Source organism: Neoarthrinium moseri (genome assembly GCF_022829205.1).
Source record: "Neoarthrinium moseri strain CBS 164.80 chromosome Unknown scaffold104_Wmoseri_CBS_16480, whole genome shotgun sequence".
NCBI lineage: Eukaryota > Fungi > Ascomycota > Sordariomycetes > Amphisphaeriales > Apiosporaceae > Neoarthrinium > Neoarthrinium moseri.
This window is the reverse complement of record NW_026055218.1, coordinates 27,353-49,980: the sequence shown is the minus strand read 5'-3', so window position 1 is coordinate 49,980 and position 22,628 is coordinate 27,353. Positions and strand designations below refer to the sequence as shown.

The window sequence follows — 22,628 nt, the reverse complement described above, 5'->3', positions numbered from 1 at the left end:
CCCCGGCCACGGTAATAGGTTGATCGGACGCCCGAAGACGGCACGGCATACCTTGAACGGCTGCGCAGATCTCAGATTCCAGAGCGCGACACCTATCATGCCACTACAATAAGCCTGGCCCCATCCTCAATCGGCCATGGCCACGGCTGCGATCCCACCCCTCGAAGCCACCGCCGGCCTGTCGCCCTCCAAGGCGTCGGCGACCTCGGCCATAACCCCGGGGTCGGCTGCCGCTGCGCGGCCGCAGCCTCCCAGCCGCTCGAGCACGCCGCAGGTGGGCGGCGCGCGACGGGGCCCCGGCCGCCCAGCCCCGTCCGACTTCCTCTCGGAGCGGGCGACGACGGCCTTCATCCGCCGCACGCTGTGCGCCCAGCACCCCGCCGACCGGGGGAGGAGCACGCCGGCGCCCATCGGCGAGCTGCTGCCGCCCCTGACCAGCCGCAACGACGTGGACCTGCACCTCTATGCTCTCATATCCGTCATCCTGCGCGAGTACGTGCAGAACTGGTACAACAAGATCACCCCCGACGAGACCTTCGTCGCCGAGATCGTCCAGATCATAGCCCACTGCACCCGAGCCTTGGAGCAGCGACTCCGGACCGTGGATCTAGAGAGCCTCCTGTTTGATGAGCTGCCTGAGCTGCTGCACGCACATATCAGAGGTTTGTTTGACTCCACGAATGACATGTTCATCTACTACATGAGAAACACTATTGGACCGGGAATACCAAGCTAATCACAATCAACAGCGTATCGCATTGCCAAAAGTTCAGCGGCGCGGCCGCCCATCGAAGCCAATCGCCGTGACATCTACCATTCGCTGTGCCCTTTACCGGCATTGTCTCCAGTTCCCAAGGCAGACGTCGCCAGGACAGTCCAGACTCAGGCTGAGAATGAGGCTGCATATCGTCAGCTGCTCGTCCAGGGCGTTCTGGCCCTGCTCCTCCCGACTGAGGATCTCCAAAACGAGTGTCTAACGTCGCTGGTTGGCCAGATCTTTTCCGAACTTATCATTGGTAATCTGGTCACCAATAAGCTCTCTGAGCCATGGCTGCTGTTGGAGATCTTTATTATTCTGACGCGCCTAGCGAAGAGGAATCATGAGCCCACCGGGAGATCTAGGCCTCCCGATGCCGTTGGTCCTAAAGACCAGGCGCCACCGCGTGATCAGGAATCCCTCAAACAGCCAGCGAGACGCAGAAGGGCCTGGGCCGTCGATCAGATCTTCTGGTCCGTTGTTCAATGGGGGTTCCTACTGTTCAACACGGTCCGTGTCATCATTATCACCATGGTTTCCTCTCGAAATTTGCCCCCAAGAGCCCATCCGCTCTTTAATCAAAAGCCAGCAATGAGCGGTCGATTTGACGAGAAGTCAAGTAAGCCCTTGGCTGGCTCACGATCAATCCCAGCATCACTCAGAGTTCCCGTCGTCGACTTCAAGCTCTGGCCTTGCGTCGCGGAGTTACTTGAGGTAGATGTCCGCATGCCGTGGCTGAGCGGAGCCTTATCCATGATGCAATGGAGCGCCATGACAGGTCCAGGCAGAATTGCAGGCTACAACGGCGTTCTTGATAGGTAGGCAGACCTTTCTTCCCTACTTCATGCTCAGGCAGGAAACCCCCATCTGGCCACCCGCATACACCTCGGGTCACTTGACTGGGCGTTGGCCCATTCAGCTTTCAGAGATGCCTTGTCCCTTCAAGTGTGGAGGACAAGCATCTTCACTCCATCCCATCCAATCACACTAATCTCCTTTCGAATTGTGAGAGCCCTTCAAGAGAATGAGCCGATGCTAGCAGTCTGGCAGTTGCTCGATTCACACCCCCTTTAACGGGCATTGATTCTGCGACAATGTCGTGCAACAATCACATCTTGCCCTTGGAGCACGCCATGCTCACAAGCACTGGTGCCAAGAGCTCCGTTTATTTTCCACAAGAACGGTCAACTGCCACCCCTACCCGAATTCATCTGGAAGAACTCGTCACCATTGGCCAATAAACGGGCGTTCCTGACTATTCTTCATCCGATTGCACGGTTCACGGCGCGGGGCTAGCCTAGCCTCACCACCCGGAAGCCTCAGTTACGCGCCCAAGCCGGAGTCAAGCAAGGGTCCTCCCTCTAGTGTAATCCAGATCCCGTACCAGAATCTCAAATTCTTTGGTTCGGTCTCACTTTTGCTGTAACGCTACGAGCTCTTTACCTTTTCGCTCTACGCCGCCCCACTTACCGTCCGTTTCGCAAGCGCAAACATATCTTACAATATCATGGTTCCTAAGATCATCGCTGGGGTCGTCCAAGTGGGAAACTATGGCGTCGACGGTTTTTGCCAATCCCAGTATACGAGACCTCAATCCTTGCCGCCCACCCAGCAGGCTGGTGTTTGAGTCTTTGCAATGTCATTAATGACAGAAGAGCTCTGGTGTATGTTGGGCCTAGGAGGCTTCGCTGGGCCTGGAGATCAAACCCATCAGAGTACTGATGTCGGAGCCTTGGTTCAACCCTATAACCACTGCAACGTTCTTTCTCCAGAAGGTGTTCGGCCTTCGAGCTAACCCCGGCTTGCACCTGAAATAGTTCCCAAACCCCATGCTGTGTTTCACAACGAAAAGACCCGAACTGGGTGGCTGCATGTCTAGTGCTTCCCTCGCCGGCCTCGTGAATGAATTCATGACGTCCGGATTGACTGAAGTTTCAGTTGCCCTGTCGTTGCATCGATCAGGTGTCCCAAGCTGACCAGAATTCTTGCCGTGTGATACTTATTGCAAATCGCTCAAGGGCCTCAGTGAGCCTCTTGATGGACTGATTGACGGTGGCATTCTCCCTGCTATTGGCCCCCCTCAAGTCATGAGGTTGTGTAACTTGATCCCCTTGCTTTACAGGTTTCGCTTACTTGACAAGCAAAGCTCTCCCTTGTAACCCCCACGCCGTTTATATCATGCCATTAGCAGATCGTCATTATCGGTGTTTTATTACTGTCAAACAAAAGCGCATGGACTAACGATATCGTCATTTGGCAGATTCCTTTCCCACCATATCCAGACTTCAATCCTAGACCCAGCTATCCTACCCCCACTGCTACGCTCGGTCCGCGCCTCTCTCTATCCTAACAATGCCCCAGGCGCCTCGACTCTCGTCGCCCCCTCGTCCGAAGAGGAGCTGGCTGGCCTACGGCGGAGGTGCGCTAGCGCCATTTGGGCTCTTGTGCCAAAGAGTGTTGGTAGGTTGTACTTTGGGTCGACCTCACTGTGGCCTGGGGCTGGCAGCGCGGCGTCCTGTGCTGCGGGGCCTGCTAGTGTCGAAAAGGCATCTGACGACAACATGATCACCTCACGGTCCGGACCGCCAGACAGTGAGAAGTCTGCTTATAGCGATAATAGCGCCGCACTTAAGTACCCCGCCGCGAGTGAGACGACGGAGGACGTCCAGGAAAGCGGAGCTGATGGCCCTGGCAAAGGCGTCGAGCCCAAGGGCGACGATGCAACACTCCACGCGCGGGGTGTTGCCAACGTCGCTGGGCCCGGTACCGGCGAAAAGGGCAATGATCACAGCGAGTCCACGGGCGAGACATCACCGTGCGACAGCAGCACAAGCGAGGACGAGAGGATTCTGTCCGAGATCGAGACCGGCATCCTAGATATCTTCTCGGATCCGTACTGCAACAAGCACCTCATGTACGGCATCCTGGAGCTGGTCCTCGTGCGCCTCATGCCCGAGCTGGCCGAGAACGGCATCATCGAGCTCTGGGAGGAAAGGCTCAGTTAAAACACCTCCTTTACAGCAATAAAACAATGCCCAGGCCCAAGGTCTGGATAACATTAGATGAAAATGCCCGTTGCCGGCGCCCGCGCCGGGGTCGATGCGGGCAAGTACGCACAGACTATACGCACCGTACGTACGTACGTACGTATGGTATGCCTCGTGCGTCTTCCGATGCAGAAAAGAGCCGCAGGGCGCCTACATGCATACTGTACATACAGACAGATAGAGAAGACATCGGACGGGTGGGGCCTCGATCGAGGTCAAGAGGTGGTGCCTGAAATGAATCATTGCTTTTCTCTTGTTTGGTCGAAGCGGCGGCCCCCCTGGTTCCTGTCGAGCTTCAATTGCCCTTCCAGGTGCTGTACCTAGAATTCAATTCATTGATACCCAATCTGATACTACGTCGCTTGTGTCACGTCGTCCGTTTGCTCTCTACCGACTTGGCTTCGCTTGCCTGCTTGCTTACGTGCCCTTGTCCGCTTGCTTGCTTGCTTGCCTGCTTGCCTGCCCCGGGTCCGTGTGTCTTATTGCATTAGCGCGCTCTTAATACCACCCTCTCGCTCTGTCTGTCTGCCTCTCTCCCCAATACCCTCCGTATCATCCCTTCCCATCTGTCCATCCGCCCATCCCTCCCACTTCCCCTCCCCCCCATCCGGCGCATGGCCACACGTCCGTCGTACAGGGACAAGGCTGGGTCGTTGGGACCCTGCTCGGCCGGGGTGGGCGGACGGACTGACACACTAAAACTCATTAGTCAGGTATCGGAGTTCGTGGAGTGTCTCAGTCCCTGCCTCCTCTGGGGGTCTCGCATCACATGTACGCAGAAACCACACACACACACACACACACACACAGTTGAACTGACGGCCGAGGAAAGGCGGAATGGGGGGGTAAGGGTCTAGACGCTCGGGACCACGCGAGACACGGAGTGTGATGTGGGTTGTCCGTTGCCGAGAACCGGCGACATGTCATTTTTTGCTTTTTTTCGACGTTCGGTTGCGGTTCCTGCGAAACCGCCTCTCTTCCGATAGTCAGTCGCTGCTGCATTGGATGCAAATCATGGCGGGCGCTTAGGCATAGTCCGCAAGTTAGTATAGCCCAGGTGGGGTCACGCTATAGTCCTGTCTTAGCGGGCGGCCAGCCCTTCCAGGTACTCCTCAACGTGATCGGAAACATTTAGAGATCAATGCAGGGGAGGCAATTCAGAACCACGGTCTAGAGAAGGAAAAGAGGAGGGCCTGTCACGCAACGGGTCCTCGGATGTGAGTTTAGATATCCCTCCCCTTTTTTCAAAGGGAGGGCGGAATGAGTGTGTATTATGTGCAGTACGAGAGACGTGAAATTAGCGTGCCGACGAGCACTGCTTCCTTGCCGCCGGCGCCTGGTTCTATGGCGAAACGAGCATGCTCTCCCCTTTTCACAGAGGCGTGGCTGCTCGACGTCGAGATAGAACAGGTGGGCAACCCAGTCGCAAGTTCTCGCATCCAATCCCACCTCCGTCATACTACTTTTTGCCCTCATTTCCCAGCACATTTCAAGCCTCCTCTCATTCCCTCCCATCCCCGGCCAGGCGTAGATACTTCCCAAACGACATACTTCGTCGGGTTGGGCCAATGCCACAAGATATAAAACGTCGAAAATAAAGACGGAAACAATTTGGTCAACGGACGGGGAATAAAGAACCAAGTAAAAGATAGAAAGCAAAAAACGCTGTGGGGAAAACCAAATCAACCGCAATAAAAGCAAAAGTAAAACTTATGACGCCCATCGTGATGCTGTGAAGCGGTCCATTCATCCTCTGGATATTCCCTTTGCCATGCCTCCGATCGGTGTCTGTTGTTAATGTTTGCCCAGGGGCCCTGTCCTGTTCCCTGTTCCCTAGCTCATCCGCGGCCTGTAGACCCAACACACTACCCTAAGAAAATCCCAAGATGCAGACGAGTGAAAAGGAAAAGGAAGAAGAAAAAAGGTATAGAGAGAAGTCCAGAAGAGGAATATGATATCAAGTCGAGTGATCGACAGTTGAACTGTATATACGGTATCGACGGGGAAAGCAAGACGCAAAAACTGTGAAAGAAGAGATTTTGTGTCCAGACGAACGCGCGAGCGTGGACAAGTCTTCGTGAGGTCGGCGATGAAAATGTAGGGCCGGAGATGTGTGTCGAAATAAAGTAACAGAGATTTGAGTTGTTATTTTTTTGTTTCCCGGAGGTTTCGGTGTCCGTTTCGATCCGTTCGCGTGGGCGGCGGCTATATTGCACAAAGCACATACATACATCTGTCGTGAGACAGGACTTCATGTGTATCCATATGTCAACGGGTTGCCCCTGGTTTTCCGTACTCGAGTGATCGATTCCAAAGTGCGGCGGTCTGATACTGCCGGTGCTGCCATACCTAAATTCTGTGTATCCATAGCGAATCAAGTTTCAAGTTCATAAGCATGGCTGAAGAACCGGCGTCATTTTGTCGATATACCGAGTCCTGGGGTGCCATATGGTGATGAAAGATATTCGGAAGCGAACGTGACAAGGTGTGCCTTGGTTGGGGTTTCTCGGAGATTCTAGCCGGTGATCATGGCGTCGTCTTTGAGCTCGTGTTTCATCAAATGAGGCGCAATGCTCGACATTTCCGTATCGCCCTCTGGTATTCTCGAGAGTCCACCCATGCCAGTAGGCACTGTGGCCTTGAAAGATTGGTGTTGTTGGTGTAGGCGCAATTTCTCAGTCAGCCGAAGGATGGCTGCATACTCGTCGTGGTTCACCAGACCCGTCGGCATGTGCTGCATAAAACTCAGTAAAGTATCTGCAGCCCTTCTTGCGTCGTCTTGTGTAGGAGAACCCGGCGAAGATGCGACGGCACTGGGAAGTATTGGTGTGTTTGTCGATCTCCCCCCAAGACTGCTGCTGCTACGGCTGTGATGCAAAGTGGGAGAGATTGTTGCGTCCATGCCAAACGTCGGAGCGGCAATTTCGTGTGCTGGCGACTCTAAAGCAGACGAAGGCGCCGTTGTGGAGGCACTGTACTTAGGCGTCGGGGGTTCTGAAGGCTGCTGCTGAGCAAACTCTATATCCAGAGTTGGGAACGTCTGGCTCCGAGGGCGCTGGAAGTTCGATGCTTCAAGGGACATACGATTCGGCTCAAACAAACCGCTATTCGGATCCGGCGAGAACGTGAACTGTGAAGCAGGGCTGAATGCACTCCCTGAGAATGATGAAGACGGGTCAGTGACAGCGCTGTGGAGGGATGTCGAGCTTTGATTATGCTTGTACTGGCCGCTCTCAAAATCTGCGAAGGCGCCCGATGTGTCGTTTCCTTCCTTACTAGGAGTCGCTGACACGATAGCCGGTGAAGACTGGCCCACAGGCGAAGCTGGCGAGATTCCTCCTGGGGTCTGAGATGCTGAAAGGATTGGTGAGTCCGCAGAGAGCTGAGTATTGTCTGGGATGGCCGTTTCCGATGCTCTGCGGATCAGCTTGCCTGGTCCCATGCCGTTCTTCTGCTTAAACTTTTCCAGCCAAGATCTGGTGATGATCTTTACGGGATTCTCAGAACTACCTGTTCCAGCGAAAAAGGCTCTGGCTTGAGTCTCAAGCTCTTCGTCGGTCACGACCACTCCCTTCTTCTGCTGATTTCTGGCCCAGTTCACAAGGGTCCGCTCGAGCTCGCCGGCATTCTTGCCCTTTGGCTTCTTGATTGGAGAGCTGCTCCGATCATCTTGATTCAGGTACTGATCCTTCTTTCGCAAAACCTTGGACACCGTACTGCAGCAGATTAGTCTAGAGCAACTCTATTGCCGCGGAACAGTCTATTTACCTCCTTTCGACTCCGAACTTCAGTCCGATTTCGTTCTGCTTTACTTTGGGGTTATCTTCAGCAAATTGACACATTCTTCGACGGTCTTCATTTGTCAAAGTTTTCCGGGGGGTCGAGGTCGTGATTGACGGTAACTTGGGCTGTTGCTTGAGCGGTTGGGTTACTGACGGGGGCGGAATAGGAACCGGTGGTGACGAGTAAGTTTGGCTTGGATTCGTTCGTAGGCTGGGCCATGACACCGGTGGTGTGCTCTGCTGTGTCGGTATCATCAAGTGAGGCAGCTGACTGGCATAATGCTGACTCTGTTGATGATGAATCTGCTGCGGGACTGGCGGCGGTCCCATGTGACCGGCATTGATGGATTCAGAGGGCAGCCCATGAGTAACCGATGTCATATAATACTCGTTCCCATAATTTGACATGGGCATTTGGTTGTATGGATTCATCCCGACCCATTGATCACTGGCAAAGGTATGATCCGAAGCAAGATGACTATCCTGGTCGATGCCAGACGACGAGCCGATCATGTTGTGCATATCGTCGTCTTAGCGCAACCTCTTATACAAGAGGTGATGTTGGTGTTATTCTGCCGAGTGGCTGCATTGACTGGCGGCCACAACGGGGTCCGAGATCTGCTGCGGCCGAGATGTACGTATGTATTTGCGCCGATCTACACAGATGGAGGATGAGCACTCGACGGTGGTGGAGATCTGCCGGACTTGGGTTGGCGGTTTGATCTCTACGGACGGGAGTCGACATGCATATCCAGTCAGCCAATTGGGGCCCGAAAGGGGGGATGCAGTGGCCTGCTGCTGGCGGCCAGAAACACTCGTGTGCGGTTGGAAGCTGCAGCAGCGTTGGTCAAGCAGGTCTTTTCGGCAGGTCTCCCAAAAGAGAATGGCGGAGATGCGCACGCAGAGGGACCGATACCAGTAGTAGTAGATACTCGATTATATGTACTCAAGCGCGCGTGAGAGGAGGCGGCCGATCCTGGAGAAACCGCCAACCAACACACGACCAGGATGGGTGCCGGCGATTGTGGAATAATTCGACTTGGCCAGTTTTGAGCTGGCCACCTTCTTTCTTGTTTTCCTCTCCTCGCGATTCGGCCTGATTTCGTGGTGCCTTTTACGCTGCTCGCCCTGGGGGATGGAGGGACAGGACGGCAGACGGGCTGCTTTCCGTGCTGTGGCAGAGAAGGCAAAGGCAGCAGCCGGCTGAGCGACGTAGCAAACAAAGCTGCAAGTCAATACCGGACCTCACGGGCAGCTCACCAACGAGGAGGATTCGCAGCAGGAAAGAGACGCCGCGACGCAATGCGGGAGCTCCGGGGGGCTTGTCGAGATAGTAGTATTAAATGCACGACAGAGGCAGGGCCAGATGCAGACATGGAGAGGAGCCGTAGATTGATACATATGTAAGTTCGTATGCAGCCGCAGGGGTCGTCGTCAAATGGTCTACGGACCCTAAGCCCAAAGGACGAGGTAGTTGGGGGGTGTGAGGGAAAGACTCGAAATGGGCATGGCAAGACTGGCGAGGACTGGGGCTGGGCAGGGTGAAAACGGATGAATTAAAGGTCGACCTCGAGCGTCAAAAGAGGGCTGGCTGACTGGACGGGGATGCTCGAGACTGGGGGTGGGAAACTGGACCACAATGCTACCGTCGAGACTCGATGAATCCTGGGAGGAGCCCGAACAAGACCAAGGTACAAGGTGACAAGAGGAGACCGACCGGGGTTGTCGACAGCCAGCGAAAGCCACTTGGTCTCGGCATGCCGTCAAGCAATTATGGTGACAACGGGAATAGCCCCCAGAGCTTTACTAAAGAAACAGAGCTCGGACGAAGTAGCATCGAGTGCGACTCGTGATGGGTAATGACGCGACATGATATAGTATCTTGCATCTCTGCTCGAAGAGTCAACTTATCATCCAGCGTCTGGTCCAATGCGGCAATCCCTCAGTTACAGCGATGGTGGATGTCCATGGCTGCTGGGCATCTGGGCATATGCCGAGGGCAACTGATCTGCCCTGGTGGTCAGCAAGCCTGGATTAGTACTGGAGCGACTAAACGCGGACGAAGGAAGCTCCCGAGGTCTAGGGGACCAGGTAGCTTGCTGGAGCAGCAGGATACCAAGCAATAGCAGAGCCAAGCCAGGGTAGAAAAGCAATCAGCAAACGAAACGGGGTGGTGGAAAAGAGGCCGATCTAGAGACCGATAGTCCACGCTGGTTCTGTATCGGTGAGATTCGTGTTACCATCAACACATATTACCCCCATCACCAGAGTCTATATACTCTAAACACCGCACCTGCTCGATTAACGACCTTGAGACGGAGTGTTATGCCCACATCCCCATCGCTCTCCCCATCGACGACTACCCCACCAGGGTACTAACACTAGTAACTTACTTTAAGTTACCTGAGTGCGACCCAATAAGCGAGAGGACGGTGGTGTCCTTTAACGCTCACAGACGACGACGACGACGACGCCGACGGTGCGGATGAATGGCGGCACTGGCTGCTCTCTCCGGGGCCGACCGAGAACGTCCAAGAGTCAGCGGCGCTCTCCTCCCGTCCAAGAAATGACGATGGAGTCAGCTGTCGCGCAGCATGGCATGGCATGGCATCGCATCTGTTGGCTCGACGGTCACTGAGGATGTGGTGCTGAGTGATTTCGCGAGCATCCGAGCAAGAGCTTGGCCCTTGGAGCACCTCCACTCCACGGATCGAGTGGAACATAGGAGACAGGGGTCAACCCAGGTCAGCTCCCTGTCACATGGCCCGTGAGGATTTTCATAGGGCCACCGTGAAGCCACTCTCTGGCACCGTTTCCTCCTGCAACCGTCAATATCGAGGCCCTGCACTGCGATTCGCTCGTCGCCGACGAGCCAAAACCCCGAAAGCCTCAACGACAATCAATTGCGCCCCTCACCTGTCTGGATAGTCCAGAAACATGCCCAGTAATACATCGGATCTCCGGTCTGATTCGTATTACATAGATGATGCTCCTTCTTCCTCATGGATTTCATTCGGGCGCTGCTCGACCTATCCTGGGCGGTGGAGAACTGATATCGTGAACAGAGACCCGGAGTAGTTCAGTTCAACGACCTGCGCGGGCGTCCCATGACTGCTGCTCTCTCCACCACTCCCTCACCTGATGAGCCCGCGGGAGGGGTACGCATGGCTGGTCAGTGGTCGCCGATAAAGCTGATTCATGCTAGCCCACTATCTCCTGCCGAGGACATTTGACTATTCGTCAGCAAGACCGCGTTCCTGGGCTCTGATTGAGATGAGCGTCGCGCGCGCAGGGGTCCTCCCGACTTTTACGAGTCGAGCGCACAGGACCCGCATAGGAAACATGAGAAGCTCTTGACGTTTCTCCCCGCGCACTAGTGGTTCAGGGCTCTATCTGACATGACAGACCGCAGCATTGCCCGTTCAATGCCGGAAACCCTCAGCCCTCAGGGGACGATCGCGGCCCCGCGGCAGTCATGAATATCATTGTCATGCGGACCAGGGTTTGATCTGTTAAGGTTTTTCGCGCTCAAGCCTTTTTTGCAGTAGAGGCTCCGCTCCCCCAAGATGAGTATGCCAAATACTGCGTACGTCTGGACCAGAAGGGACCAGAAGGGTATGACAACGCGAGGAGCAGTGGACGGTAGTTGACCGGGTAGGATTTATTCGCTTGCTAAAGCCGAGCACATCCGATCATTGATACTCTAATATCCAGAGGAGCCTACTGTACTACGTAGATCCCGGCCGCAACGCAAATTAGAGGAAGTTCGCTACTGCGCACACGCCATCTCAGCTTCATTATACAGCCTGACTCGCGGCACCCAGCCTGCCAGCTCTCTCTCACCACTCACCAAGTGTAAGTTCAACAAAGCAGCAACGCTCACCGGTTATGACGGGTTGACAGGGAACAACGCGCATTGGGAACCAACACCATTGGGCTGGGCTGGCGGTCCCAAGATCCCAGGTCGCCAAGCTGCTGTTTTCTATGTACCCTCAACAGGTGCTTATTAATGAGTGACAAGTCCAGCAACGTAGCTTGTAACTATTCATCATCAGATCTTTGCCTCATTGTCGCTGAGGCATGACCCATGTAACCTTCAACAGTGGTTCCAACACGCTGGGGACCCTGCTCCCCGTTCCCGAGGCTCGACGCCTCTTTGCAACCAACACGACCGGCGAGAGATGTCGAGATCTGGCTAAAGGGAAAGGGCCGACCCTCTTTCCTGGCGTGGTCCGATCTTCAGGGTGCAGCTAGACCCCATTTTCTTCAACGATGTTCGTAGGCGGGCACGAACCAACACGATGGCTACAGAATTTTCGAGAGCGGCGTGTGGCCGCTTTCTGAAATTGTCTTGAACTCTATCAAGTCGGCCAACCAACAGCACGGCGCAGAGTTGAAACAGAAATGCCATTGGGCCTAATTTCCGGGGTTCGACACAGGTGCTGACCAAAGGCCATTGGGTCGAAATGGTCACAAGCGGCCCAAGCGATGCCTGTTTCGTCGTCCGGACCGCGATCCTGTTGGTCCGCTCTATCGCCATCCCGGGCTATCATTGCCACACTATTCGACGGGCCTTTGGACGAGGCTTGCGAATATCCCCAGGGGGGTTGCGCACCTGTTTCGAGCCTAGTATGCAGTACAGAGAGTATTGAATGGACACCACCAGCCGACGAGGCACAGCAATACCGGTAGTGCTGCTTCTTCCTCTGCTGCTGCTGCTGCTGCTGCTGCTGCTGCTGCTACTACTGCGCTCCCCCCAGGCTTCCCGCATTATGCGAGAGCTTTTTTAATCTTTCTCATGGGAACTAGAGCATGTTCGGCAAGTTCTTCCCTACTGTTACAGCTCGGAGGGCTCTCCAGGCCCCACAGTTCCCTCCATCACTAACACGCGACGATCGCAAGCTGTCTCCCCCCAAATGCACGTTTCCGTTGATATGTACTCGAAGTGGGAAGGATCATGCCATGCTGACTTCCATAAGCGGTAACCCACGGCTCTGTCCCAAACCCCATCCGCGTCTGTTCTCGCGAGCCAGACGTCACCTCGCTATAGATACCCAAGATATATACACCTGAATCATACGAGAGACATTTGCTGGGTCCACGATCCTACAAGGTCGCATTCCCAGGGTTAATCCGTGGTTCAGTAGATTCTTTTCGGCTATCAGCTCGCCTCGGCCTTGCCATCGTACGGGGGGACCAGACTGGAAAAAAAAAAAAAGTGACGAGATGCAAATCGAGATGGCCCTACTGTATGTAACTGCGAGAGCCCTGGGAACCTGGGAGGTCGACAGTCAGGTAAAGGATTTTACCACCCCCGTAGCTCCACAGCTGCCACAGCTACAGTAGGCCGAAAGGGAAATCCCGTCCCATCTCCACTTCCAAGCTTCTTGCAATCTCTTCGGCGTCTCGCTCCGGATCCAGGGTCGAGCAGCCTGGCAGAACTAGCGAAGCGGCCGGGCAGGCCCAGGGATCACCCAACGGCCAAAGCAACTTGCATCCCGTCTGTGCTGACTCTCTGCCCTGTCTGGCCCCCCCCGGGGGCCATCAATTGTTGCTTGCTTTCCTTGCACCCTGCCCTGGCCTGTGCATCCGCGACAACTTCCTATGATCTGCCTTGCAGTTGGATAGAGGAGCAAAAAAGAGATTCTCGTGGGCCCATACGCAGGGAAGCCCTCGCCGGGGAAGGGTTCTTTCGCCAGCGTAGTACGTAGTTCCCCCCCTAGCCTTTTAGCTGGTACCTACCTAGTCCTCAGCGGACCGTCGCGGCCGTCAATCGCGCGCAAACTCCCCCCATGCGGCGCTACCGCCAGGGACTTGCATCCAACGTGCCACTCCTTCCGCACGGGCGGACAAGGTGCACCCCGGGAGCTGGGTGCCTCTGGTGGTTGAGCATCCAGGGCACGGCGGCGGCGCGATGCAGAAACGACACGAGGGCGGGCGTGCAGAGCCCAAAAAGCAGAAAAAGCAAGAAAGGGCACAGCAGCTAGTCCTGTGCGATTGGGCGGGCGGAGGGACGAGGGCAACTCGTCTCGAGCTCTACATAGCACACTAGGAATGGGCAGATAACTAGACGGCGGTGAGGACGTCAAGATGCATGGTGGGCCGTCATCGGCGGGATTTGGCGGCAAGTCGAGCCTTGTGAAAGGTCGAGAGTTGCCTGGAGGCACACCCCCAATGGACCTTTCTCACCGTCGGGCAGGTCATTGGAGGGGGAGAGGCGGCCCAACGGTCGAGGCCCGGCTGAAGGGCCAAGATGTAAGAATCACAATGGGCGAAGAACAGAGACAAGAAGAGAGAAAACAAAGAAAAAAACCTCCGACCGATGCCGTGCAACGGGATACACATCAGACGAGGAGCAGGAAAACCCAGACCCAGCGACCCGACAGAAGATGGCGGCGGATCGCAACCCCAGGAGGTGCGTAAGGGGCCCGGCAGCACCTCATCGCAGCCCCAAAGTGACGCAGAAAGGCATGTACCTCGCATGAAGCGCTGCGAGGCGACCAGTGGCCTCCCGGCCCCCGGGGCGCCTGCTCGCCAGAGTCACTGGGTCACCCCGTGCTCCTCTCCTGCGCCTGTTGGTCGGGTACGTGGCCGCATACAACGAGGCCTCGGTAATGCACTCGATTGCAGCTCGTTGCTCCTGCTGTCGGCGCTGGACGTTTCAAACGTCGAGATGTGGCGTGCATAGGAAAGGATTGTGGGGGTCGGAGGGGGAACGACTGGGCATCAGATGAGCCGCTTCACCAAAAGCTCGGACGTCATTATACTCTTTCAAAGACTTGGCATCTATGTTGACAGCCAGGAAGCGCACCAATATGGGCCCTGGCCTGACGATGGTCACTATTTCCATTCATCATGCATAACACTTCCGTCGACGATCTGCCCTCCAACCCAACATCCCACTTGCTGTGCCTCGTTCCGTTACAGCTCTTGTCTCGTACCGTCAGCCGGCAAACAATACCGCAGACCAACCCCTGGGGAATGCAGCCGCCCGCGAGCCTTGTCCACATACAGGAGTTTCTCAAAAGCGAACTATTGCTAGTACAACTCTCGGGCGACGGGTTATTTTTCCGAGGCAGCCCGCGACCCCGGTGTCATGATGTACGACCCAAAAAGTTGCTTGCGAACCCAGATGGCATGGTACTCGAGGGTCGAGACGCATCTCGGACGGGATTTCCTGCACTGCGCAAAATATCGAGCCAACAAGCAAATCATCTCTTGACAATCGTTACTGCAAAGGACAATATTAGCGAGCTGTCTTTGCGGGGAAGCACCCGGGCGGACTAGGTGCATTTATGGGTACAGTACCGATATCTTCATCTGCCAATTCATGGCCGAGACCCACACGCTGCGGTTGGTGCTTCACAGATTTACCATAGACGATGGCCGTCTTGAACTGCTCGACGATTGTCCGATGGATTGCGTTACACTTTGTGTCATCGGTCAGCATGGGTTTGTCTTGGCCATCATCGGGTCCCTGGCAAGCACACTTACAAAATCTTCGACTGTGCAGCGCGTGCTTCGAAGCACGACAGGTGCCGAGTAGTCCGGCATCTTTCCCTTAGGCTTAGTGTAAACGCGAACCAGGTTCAGTTTATCCCACCTGTGCAGTAAGAGTGTCAGTCACTGTAAATGTTTTGATGACACTCATGGGTGACCCCCTGAATAGCCTGAAGGGAGGGACGTACATAGCTTCCATCAACTCGTCAATGTTCCAGCCGTGTTCTGAGCTAATGGGAACAGCATTCGGGATCCTGTAGAGCAGATCGAGCTCCTCGATACTGATGGCGTCAATCTTGTTGAGGACGTAGATGACGGGGATATAACTGCGGCTCTTTGCTTCCAAAACATCGATGAGGTCGTCGATTGTGGCATCGCACCTGATCGCAATATCGGCTGAGTTGATACGGTATTCGTTCATCACGGCCTTAATTTCGTCGTGGTCGATGTGTGACAACGGCACAGTGCTGGTGATGTTCAAGCCACCCTTGTCCTTCTTCTTGAACGTGATATTAGGCGGCTGCTTGTTGATTCGGATACCGAAACCTTCCAACTCGGTCTCAATCACCCTCTTGTCCGTGAGTGGCTTGTTGACGTCGAGGACGATGAAAATGAGATGGCACGTCTTGGCGACAGCAATGACCTGACGACCTCTTCCTCGTCCATCCTTGGCACCCTCAATAATACCGGGAAGATCAATGATCTGCAACGGAGCTCCTATTGGGCGCATTAGATACTGCTGTCGCTTCCCGTCGATATGACGCTCATGAGCGTGCTCCCAGGGGCCCTTGCGCAGCCTTACCGTTGTATGTGACTTGACCCGGGACCGACGTCAAAGTTGTGAACTCGTAAGCAGCAGCTTCGGAATGCTGGCCGGTGAGTTTGCTCATCAGCGTACTCTTTCCCACCGAGGGGAAGCCGATGAACCCGATACTGGCAACACCTGTTCTTGCGACGTCGAACCCAGCACCACCGCCGCCACCGCCACCTCCCGACGGGGTGAGGAGCTCTCGCTTGAGCTTTGCCAACTTCGCCTTAAGCTGACCCAAATGGAACGAGGTAGCCTTGTTCTTTTGGGTTCGGGCCATCTATCCATGGGTTAGTACCCCCATTCCCGCCTTCATGATCACGGGACCTACTCACTTCGGCCTCGATCTCCTTGATCTGTGCACATGGTTAGCATCTGCGCAAACTGACATGGGCCTCGGGTCTAACTTGCCTTATCCACTGTGGTCGACATGTTGGCGGTGTGGTATCCCTCTGGGAGCACAAATAGATGTCCTCTGGTGTTCTCGTTGTCAAATGCGCAGGCAGGACTACGCCCGTAGACACGTCGTCGGGTTTTGGCGGGGCAAACTTCGAAAATTCACAAGAATGATGTCAAGCCCCGCGACAGAAGTTTTGCCGATTATTCCCCGAGCCTCACCACCCGACTCATCCCAGCCTGAACCACGAGTCAAGAGTGGCATCTTGGTCAATCATATAAAACGCTGTTGAGATTCTATATCGCCATATAAATTCAAATCACGCTATCTATACTAATTATACAACGCATTGCTAACCACCACCAAATGTTGCGCACCGCATACTACCGAAGTCGGGGTTGTCCCCTTCCACGAGCGAGTACCGGGCTGTAAATAAGATGACAACGGGCCTTCGATCACATCGTGTACCATACCACCGCCATTTATCTTATACTGAATGAAAAGGAGCAGACTGCATGAACTGAATTTTGCTCACGCGCACACACCTTGCCCACCAAGCTTTCATAGTCATATTGCCTTTCACAAATTTACAAGGTTGGTTTGACTATAGGCCGGACCACAACATAGCAAGTTTGGAAATGGCAACATGTCCAGTCCAATCTGACGAGGCATCATCATACAATTAACCCGCCCAGTGGCTTAGAAACAGGGGCCATCGAATCAGCCGCCGGACTCTCGTTTTCTCAACAGCCCCTTGGCCAGCCAGGACGACGTCTCCATCCACCAGACAGGCTGGAGACATCGCCGGCGGACTTTATTGCTCTCATCACGGGGGCGAGACGAAAACAAGTGGTACCTACGGCCCTAGAAGAGACTCACAACGCCTCAGAGTTGAGCGACACCTAGGTTACGTTTCTTGACCATCAGCTAGCACGCTTGATACCCATCCCGACCGGACGGGGCCTAGTGGAATAGCAAACTACCAGAACCACACGGGAATGAATAGGAAAGGATCCATCTCAATGGTAAAACCTTCAAACAGTCGGCAGGGAACCCCCTGGGTCTGGCCCAGAGCGGTCCAATGGTTGAGGTCTAGTCCGGGCGTCCTCCCGGAGAAAGATTCATAGGTAAAACAGCGAATTTTCACACATTTCTCATCACATCGTAGCCCAGATCGTGGAGCTTATATACTGGTATTTGAGTGGTATCTAATGCCTTTTCATCATTCACCATTTGCCAAGAAAGCCCCCCTCGTCGTCCGGGGAGGCCGTGTATGGTGATGCAAGATGCGCGTTTAATCGAGCGCGATCCGATAGATCCGGTATAGGGCAGACATCTGGTGCCATTGGAGCATAAAGCGTTCCAAGCCCGGGCTTCCCATTCCTTCGTGGGGCCGGCGAAAAAAGATCATTCCGACAGCTATGTGTAGATTATGTACGCGTCATGATGGGATGCTATGTATTTTTTTTTTCGTGTCATGAGCTCGTGCCAATAACAAAGTGGAATATCCCATTTGCCACGTTCCGTGGCATTCATCGGACTGGTTGGTATGCGACGCCAAGGCTAGGTGAGGTGGTGGGCGCGGTTGTAACGAGGCTGCTCAATGGCCTTCCACGCTGGCGGTACCGTTGATCCCATTTACAAGGGGTTTCTCTGGTCCTCGTGTAATGTCATGGATGCCGTTCACCCGAGAGGTGGGAGAAACAGCTGAAGGTGAGCGCTGCCTGCCGTTGAGACCGTCCGTAGTGTCGTTGGAGGTCATGCTTCTCGGTGTAAGATGGGCAGCATGCATCAACAGAAGCTTCTGCTGTTCCGAAAGAAGGTGGCTCAATCCTTGCTCGATGCACAATTGCGGGTAATCAGGTTCTTCGGGACCTACAGCTACGAGGCCGCCTCTGCGGGGCACGCGCTGTTCCGGGAAAGGACACGTGCTCGGCTTGTAATGCCCAGGTTTGTCTTCGGTGACGTACTGGCCATTGATGTAATACTTCTGACGTGGTGCGAAACCTTCTCGTCTGCTGGCATCTGGATCCTGCTTCCACTTGGCTGGCGCGCTCCAGGAGTTGAGTTGGTACTCATGCTCTGGCAGTTCACGGTAGCAAATGGAAAGCCTGACGTTGCGCAGATGCGGGAAGTTGGGAAGAATGAAAAGGAAGTCGGACTCCTGATGACTGGTTAGCAGCTGGCCATAGGCAGCGTTTGGGAAGGACATTCTTACCTTGACAAAGAACATGTCCATCTCGAAAAATAGCCTGGATGCCTCGCCGCGGAGCTTTTCGAGCTGCTGATAACCAACTCGGTTCGGGTCACCTCCGTAATAGTCGGAAAGCTGCTCTCCGAGATGATACAGTTTGCTTTCGGTAAGAGCGTACCGATCCTGCTCGAGTCGCCAAATTACTCTTTTGGCGATGGTCGAAACAGGGATCCGTTCCCATCCAGTGTCTACATCCGAATTAGCTACCTTACAATTGCCGGAACTCCTGGATACACTCACATCTTTGAAGAGTCAGGTCCTTCTCGCCGAGAAGCAGCGCAACCTGCGTGTTCAGTAGCCACTGCTCCCGGCCCTCAGGTCTTCCGGTTGCGCTGGGATTGATTGTGTCGTATCGGACACCTTGCATGGCGGTAAAGAGCTCGGCGTATTCTCGTTGCCTTGGCTCTGGGCAGCCGTCGAGCCAACGGAGTAGAGCAGGCAACCTGGACAGGCGAATTCGTTCTTGTTCTCGTTCTTGCTCCTGCCGGATTCGCAGGGCTTCGGCTTCACGAGCAGCTCGTTTGCGTTCTCGCTCCTTTCGCTCCTCCTCCTCGCGCAACCGACGGGCTTCTTCGGCGGCCTCCTTTTCACGACGAGCAGCCTCTTCTTCCTCACGCCTCTTACGTTCCTCCTCCTCTCTTTGCTTGCGTTCGGCTTCCTCGCGCTGTTTTCGTTCTTCCTCTTCCTGCTTCTTGCGTTCAGCTTCTAACCTAGCCTTCTCCTCTTCGTCCTTCCGCTTGCGCTCTGCCTCTTCCTGGCGGAGTTTCTCCTCGGCTTCCAAACGCTTCTTCTCAGCCTCCTCTTTTTGGCGTTTGTCCTCTGCTTCTCGCTTCAGTCTCTCCTCCTCCTCTCGTTGCTTCTCTTCGGCCTTCTTACGGGCTTCTTCCTCTTCGGCGGCGGCGGCAGCGGCGGCAGCAGCCTCCGATTCGGCCTGGCGCTTCTTGGAGTCCTCCTGTTCTCGCTCGAGCTGAGCAGCGCTATCGCCTGCAGAATTTGCGTCTGGTGCATCCCGCATATCGATGTCCATGTCTTCCGAGAAGACCGTGATGCTCGCTTTCTCGGAAGGGCTGGATCTTTCTGATTCTCGACGATCACGGTTGAGTTTCTTGACTTTGATAGAGTCCTTGCGGTCGGTATCAGCCTGCTTCTGTTTCTTGGCAGGATCACGAGAGAGATCGCGCTTGCGTTGGCGATCGTCGGGCGACGAGGTCTGCTGAGCGCGTTTTTCCTTGCCCTCGACGTCCAGCCTTCTGCGCTTGACTGGTGCTTCGTTGTCGTCCTTGTCACCGAGTCCGTGGCGATCTGGCGTGACGCTTGACCGATGTCTCTTTCCAGGCCCATCCCCAGGCGATAGCCTATCCTTCGAATCATCCCGCTTCAAAACCTTGGTTCTGTCGTGGTACTTCTCGGACAAACGCTCAGCGCGAGTTTTCTCAGTTGGTTCGTCGTGCTTCGTGTCTCCGCGTTCAGCCGCGTCCTTGGTGGACACGTTCGACACCATACTAGCCCGGCGTTGCTTCTCGCGCTGGCCCTTGAGATCCTTGCCCGAGATCAGCTTCCTTCGCGGTTTGGTGGCCTCGCCTTCGGATGAGTTTGCAATGTCGGACTCGGCTCGTTTGACCTTGATCGGATGTGACTTTGTGGATAAAGCAGGAGATGCCTCACGATCGGAAATTGCGATTGTAGGCACTCGATCCTCCTTCTTTGGCCTGCCACGCTTGGGGGAGGTTTGATGGTCGTCATTTTGGCCAAAAGACTGAGACCGCTTTTTCTCCTTGGGGCTGGTCACAGTTTTACTCGAGTTGAGCTTTTTCTTCGCATCAGGTTCCCTTGTGGGACTTGAGGGGCGCCGTTTGTGCTGTGACCGAACCTTGTCTTGAGCCGGCTCAGTGCGAGGTGCGCGCTTGGACTCCTGTGCTTGTTCCCGGTCTCGCCTGGACGGAGACTTGGTCTTTGCACTCTTGTGAGACTTCTTGTAGTCATCGTAGGCGTTCTTCAACATGTGTTCCTCATCTTTCCACATCGGACCCTCTCGGCGCCTGGCAATCTCATAATACGTCTCTCCTCTAAAGCGACGTGTTGGATCAAAGCCAGACTGATTCAGAAGAAGCTGAACAACTTTGATGTTCTCCTGACCAATAGCAGCCAACATCGGTGTGCTGTGTTCTGAAGGCAGGGAGGGAACAGGTGACGGATCGGGGTTAGCACCGCCCAGGGCAAGTAAGAGCTCCATAACGAAGTTGTGACCTCCACGGGCTGCAGCAACCAGAGCTTCCGCATCATCGCAGCTCTCCTTTACCTGCAGGATGCGCGTCACCGTCTCTTGGTCACCACGTGCCGCAGCTATGCGCAGAGTCTTCTCATCCAAGCTCATATAGAGCAAGTGATTGCTGGTTTTTGTTGATCGCACCGTACCTCCGCGACGTGACGCAGCGGAGAGAACTCCGGCAATGGAGGCTTCTGGGGAACGACGTGGGCTATTGGCGTCGTTGGACGACGCCGCATCGTGACTATCCTGAGGCAGATGGTCTTCCGAGGTCCGACGCAGCTCCCCCACCTTCTGCTTCGCGTCCCTCAAGGCAGCCCTGATCTCCTCGGCGTTGTCCAGGTCATCCGGTACTTTCTCCAGAGGTTCCTGGCCTTCGGCATTGGCTTTTCGAGGGTTAACTCCGGCAGCGAGCAGGAGCTTCACGACTCCTAGGTGGCCATTTTCAACAGCATCGAGCAGGGGAGTGTCTTTGACATCATTCCGACATTCTAGGTTGCACCCAGCACCGATCAAGAGCTCCACGATGTCCTCGTGCCCATTGAGCGAAGCCACCTGAAGAGGAGTGTTGCCGGCATGGTCGGCGAAGTTCAGATCCTCGGGGCGTTCTCCAAGGCGCATCTTGGCCATGTCATACTCGCCCTTGGCACAAGCCTTTGCAAAAAGCGTCTGGCCGTGCGCGTCAAGGTGCTTCTTGTGAGGGGCGATCTTGGCCGGTGACATGGTCGAGTCGCCGGTGCCAGGCGTCGCCACGCTCTTGAGCCTGGAGCTGCGAGGGTGCGGACTGCCGCTGGCGGAGGAATCATCGGAATGATAGTCGGTGGACTGGAGAGGGGCGGGGACGCGGCGCTTCTTGGAACTGAGGCCGGCTGATGAGGACTGAGAGGGAAGCTGTGTTGACAGGCTCCTGCGATGAGGCCGTCCATGCGGCGAAACGGATCGGGTGCGGGTAGATGACATCTTTTCCGGATGTGCCTTGGCGGAAGATTGCCTGTGGTCCTTGTGGGGTTTGCCATCGAGACTCGTATCCGAAATACGGGGTCGACGGACCTTGCGGGACTCGGCGTCGTCGTCGGATTCTGTTTTGGGAGCCTTGCGCTTCTGAGCCAGTAATCTATCGACTGACTTTGCCTTGGACAGCTTCGGGGACCTCGGTTTGGAGTCATCAGAGTCGGAGCCAGAGTGAGCGTCGCCGGAGCGGTGCCGCCGGTGGGAAGAACTGCGCTCTCGACGACGTTGCGGCTGGGCGTGAGGGTGGGGAGACGCAGGCGCGGAGCTTAGTGCATCAGAGCCATGTTTCCCGCTCTCTTTGTCCAGCGGCCGTTTCTTCCTCGGGGCCGTCGAAGGGGCGTCATCGGCGGGAGCAGTGCTACGGTCGCCATCTCGGGCATCTCTGGCTTCCCGGGAGACCTTCTTGGGGGCGGGCAGGACGCGGTCGATCTCGCCGTCGCTCTTGTCCTCGTGCTTGATGAGCTTCCTGGGCTTGGAGGGCGAGACACCATCCTTCCCGGGCAGCACAATTGTCTCGGCGTCCGAGACCTGGTCGTTGGCGGTAGCGTCGTTATTGTCGTCATCGTCGTTGTTGTTGTTGGCGGCGGCGGCGGCGGTGGTGGTGGTGGTGGCCGTCGTCGTCGCGGTCGCGGGTTTGGAGTCCTTTGCTGGCGAGGTCGTCGACGACGACGGTGCCGTCGGCTTGCTACTGGTGGTGGGTGCAGGCGACGTGACCTTTGGTGCGCCGTCTACGGGTCCCCGGTCGGGGGAAGCAGGCTGCTTCGCGCTTGTGGACTCGACAGCATTCTGCGCATCCATATCATTCA

The 22,628-nt window shown here is 55.4% G+C and overlaps 5 protein-coding genes across 5 annotated transcripts; 2 read left to right on the top strand and 3 right to left on the bottom strand.

The window, feature by feature from the left end:
* Positions 1 to 136: 136 nt before the first annotated feature.
* JN550_013121 (uncharacterized protein) lies at positions 137 to 1,579 on the top strand (the record flags this gene model as incomplete). The annotated part of the gene is made up of 2 exons (XM_049311673.1): positions 137 to 662; positions 750 to 1,579. 2 exons carry the CDS (start codon positions 137 to 139, stop codon positions 1,577 to 1,579), a joined length of 1,356 nt encoding a protein of 451 aa, XP_049164909.1.
* A 1,356-nt stretch (positions 1,580 to 2,935) lies between these two features.
* JN550_013120 (uncharacterized protein) lies at positions 2,936 to 3,762 on the top strand (the record flags this gene model as incomplete). The annotated part of the gene is made up of 2 exons (XM_049311672.1): positions 2,936 to 2,961; positions 3,018 to 3,762. 2 exons carry the CDS (start codon positions 2,936 to 2,938, stop codon positions 3,760 to 3,762), a joined length of 771 nt encoding a protein of 256 aa, XP_049164908.1.
* A 2,557-nt stretch (positions 3,763 to 6,319) lies between these two features.
* JN550_013119 (uncharacterized protein) lies at positions 6,320 to 8,099 on the bottom strand (the record flags this gene model as incomplete). Its single annotated transcript, XM_049311671.1, has 2 exons — positions 6,320 to 7,520; positions 7,573 to 8,099. The coding sequence occupies 2 exons, from the start codon at positions 8,097 to 8,099 to the stop codon at positions 6,320 to 6,322; spliced, it is 1,728 nt and encodes a 575-aa protein (XP_049164907.1).
* A 6,733-nt stretch (positions 8,100 to 14,832) lies between these two features.
* JN550_013118 (uncharacterized protein) lies at positions 14,833 to 16,555 on the bottom strand (the record flags this gene model as incomplete). The annotated part of the gene is made up of 6 exons (XM_049311669.1): positions 14,833 to 15,015; positions 15,081 to 15,189; positions 15,275 to 15,803; positions 15,889 to 16,174; positions 16,230 to 16,250; positions 16,457 to 16,555. 6 exons carry the CDS (start codon positions 16,553 to 16,555, stop codon positions 14,833 to 14,835), a joined length of 1,227 nt encoding a protein of 408 aa, XP_049164906.1.
* A 1,336-nt stretch (positions 16,556 to 17,891) lies between these two features.
* Positions 17,892 to 22,620, bottom strand: JN550_013117 (uncharacterized protein; the record flags this gene model as incomplete). The annotated part of the gene is made up of 3 exons (XM_049311668.1): positions 17,892 to 18,455; positions 18,510 to 18,733; positions 18,786 to 22,620. 3 exons carry the CDS (start codon positions 22,618 to 22,620, stop codon positions 17,892 to 17,894), a joined length of 4,623 nt encoding a protein of 1,540 aa, XP_049164905.1.
* Positions 22,621 to 22,628: the final 8 nt, after the last annotated feature.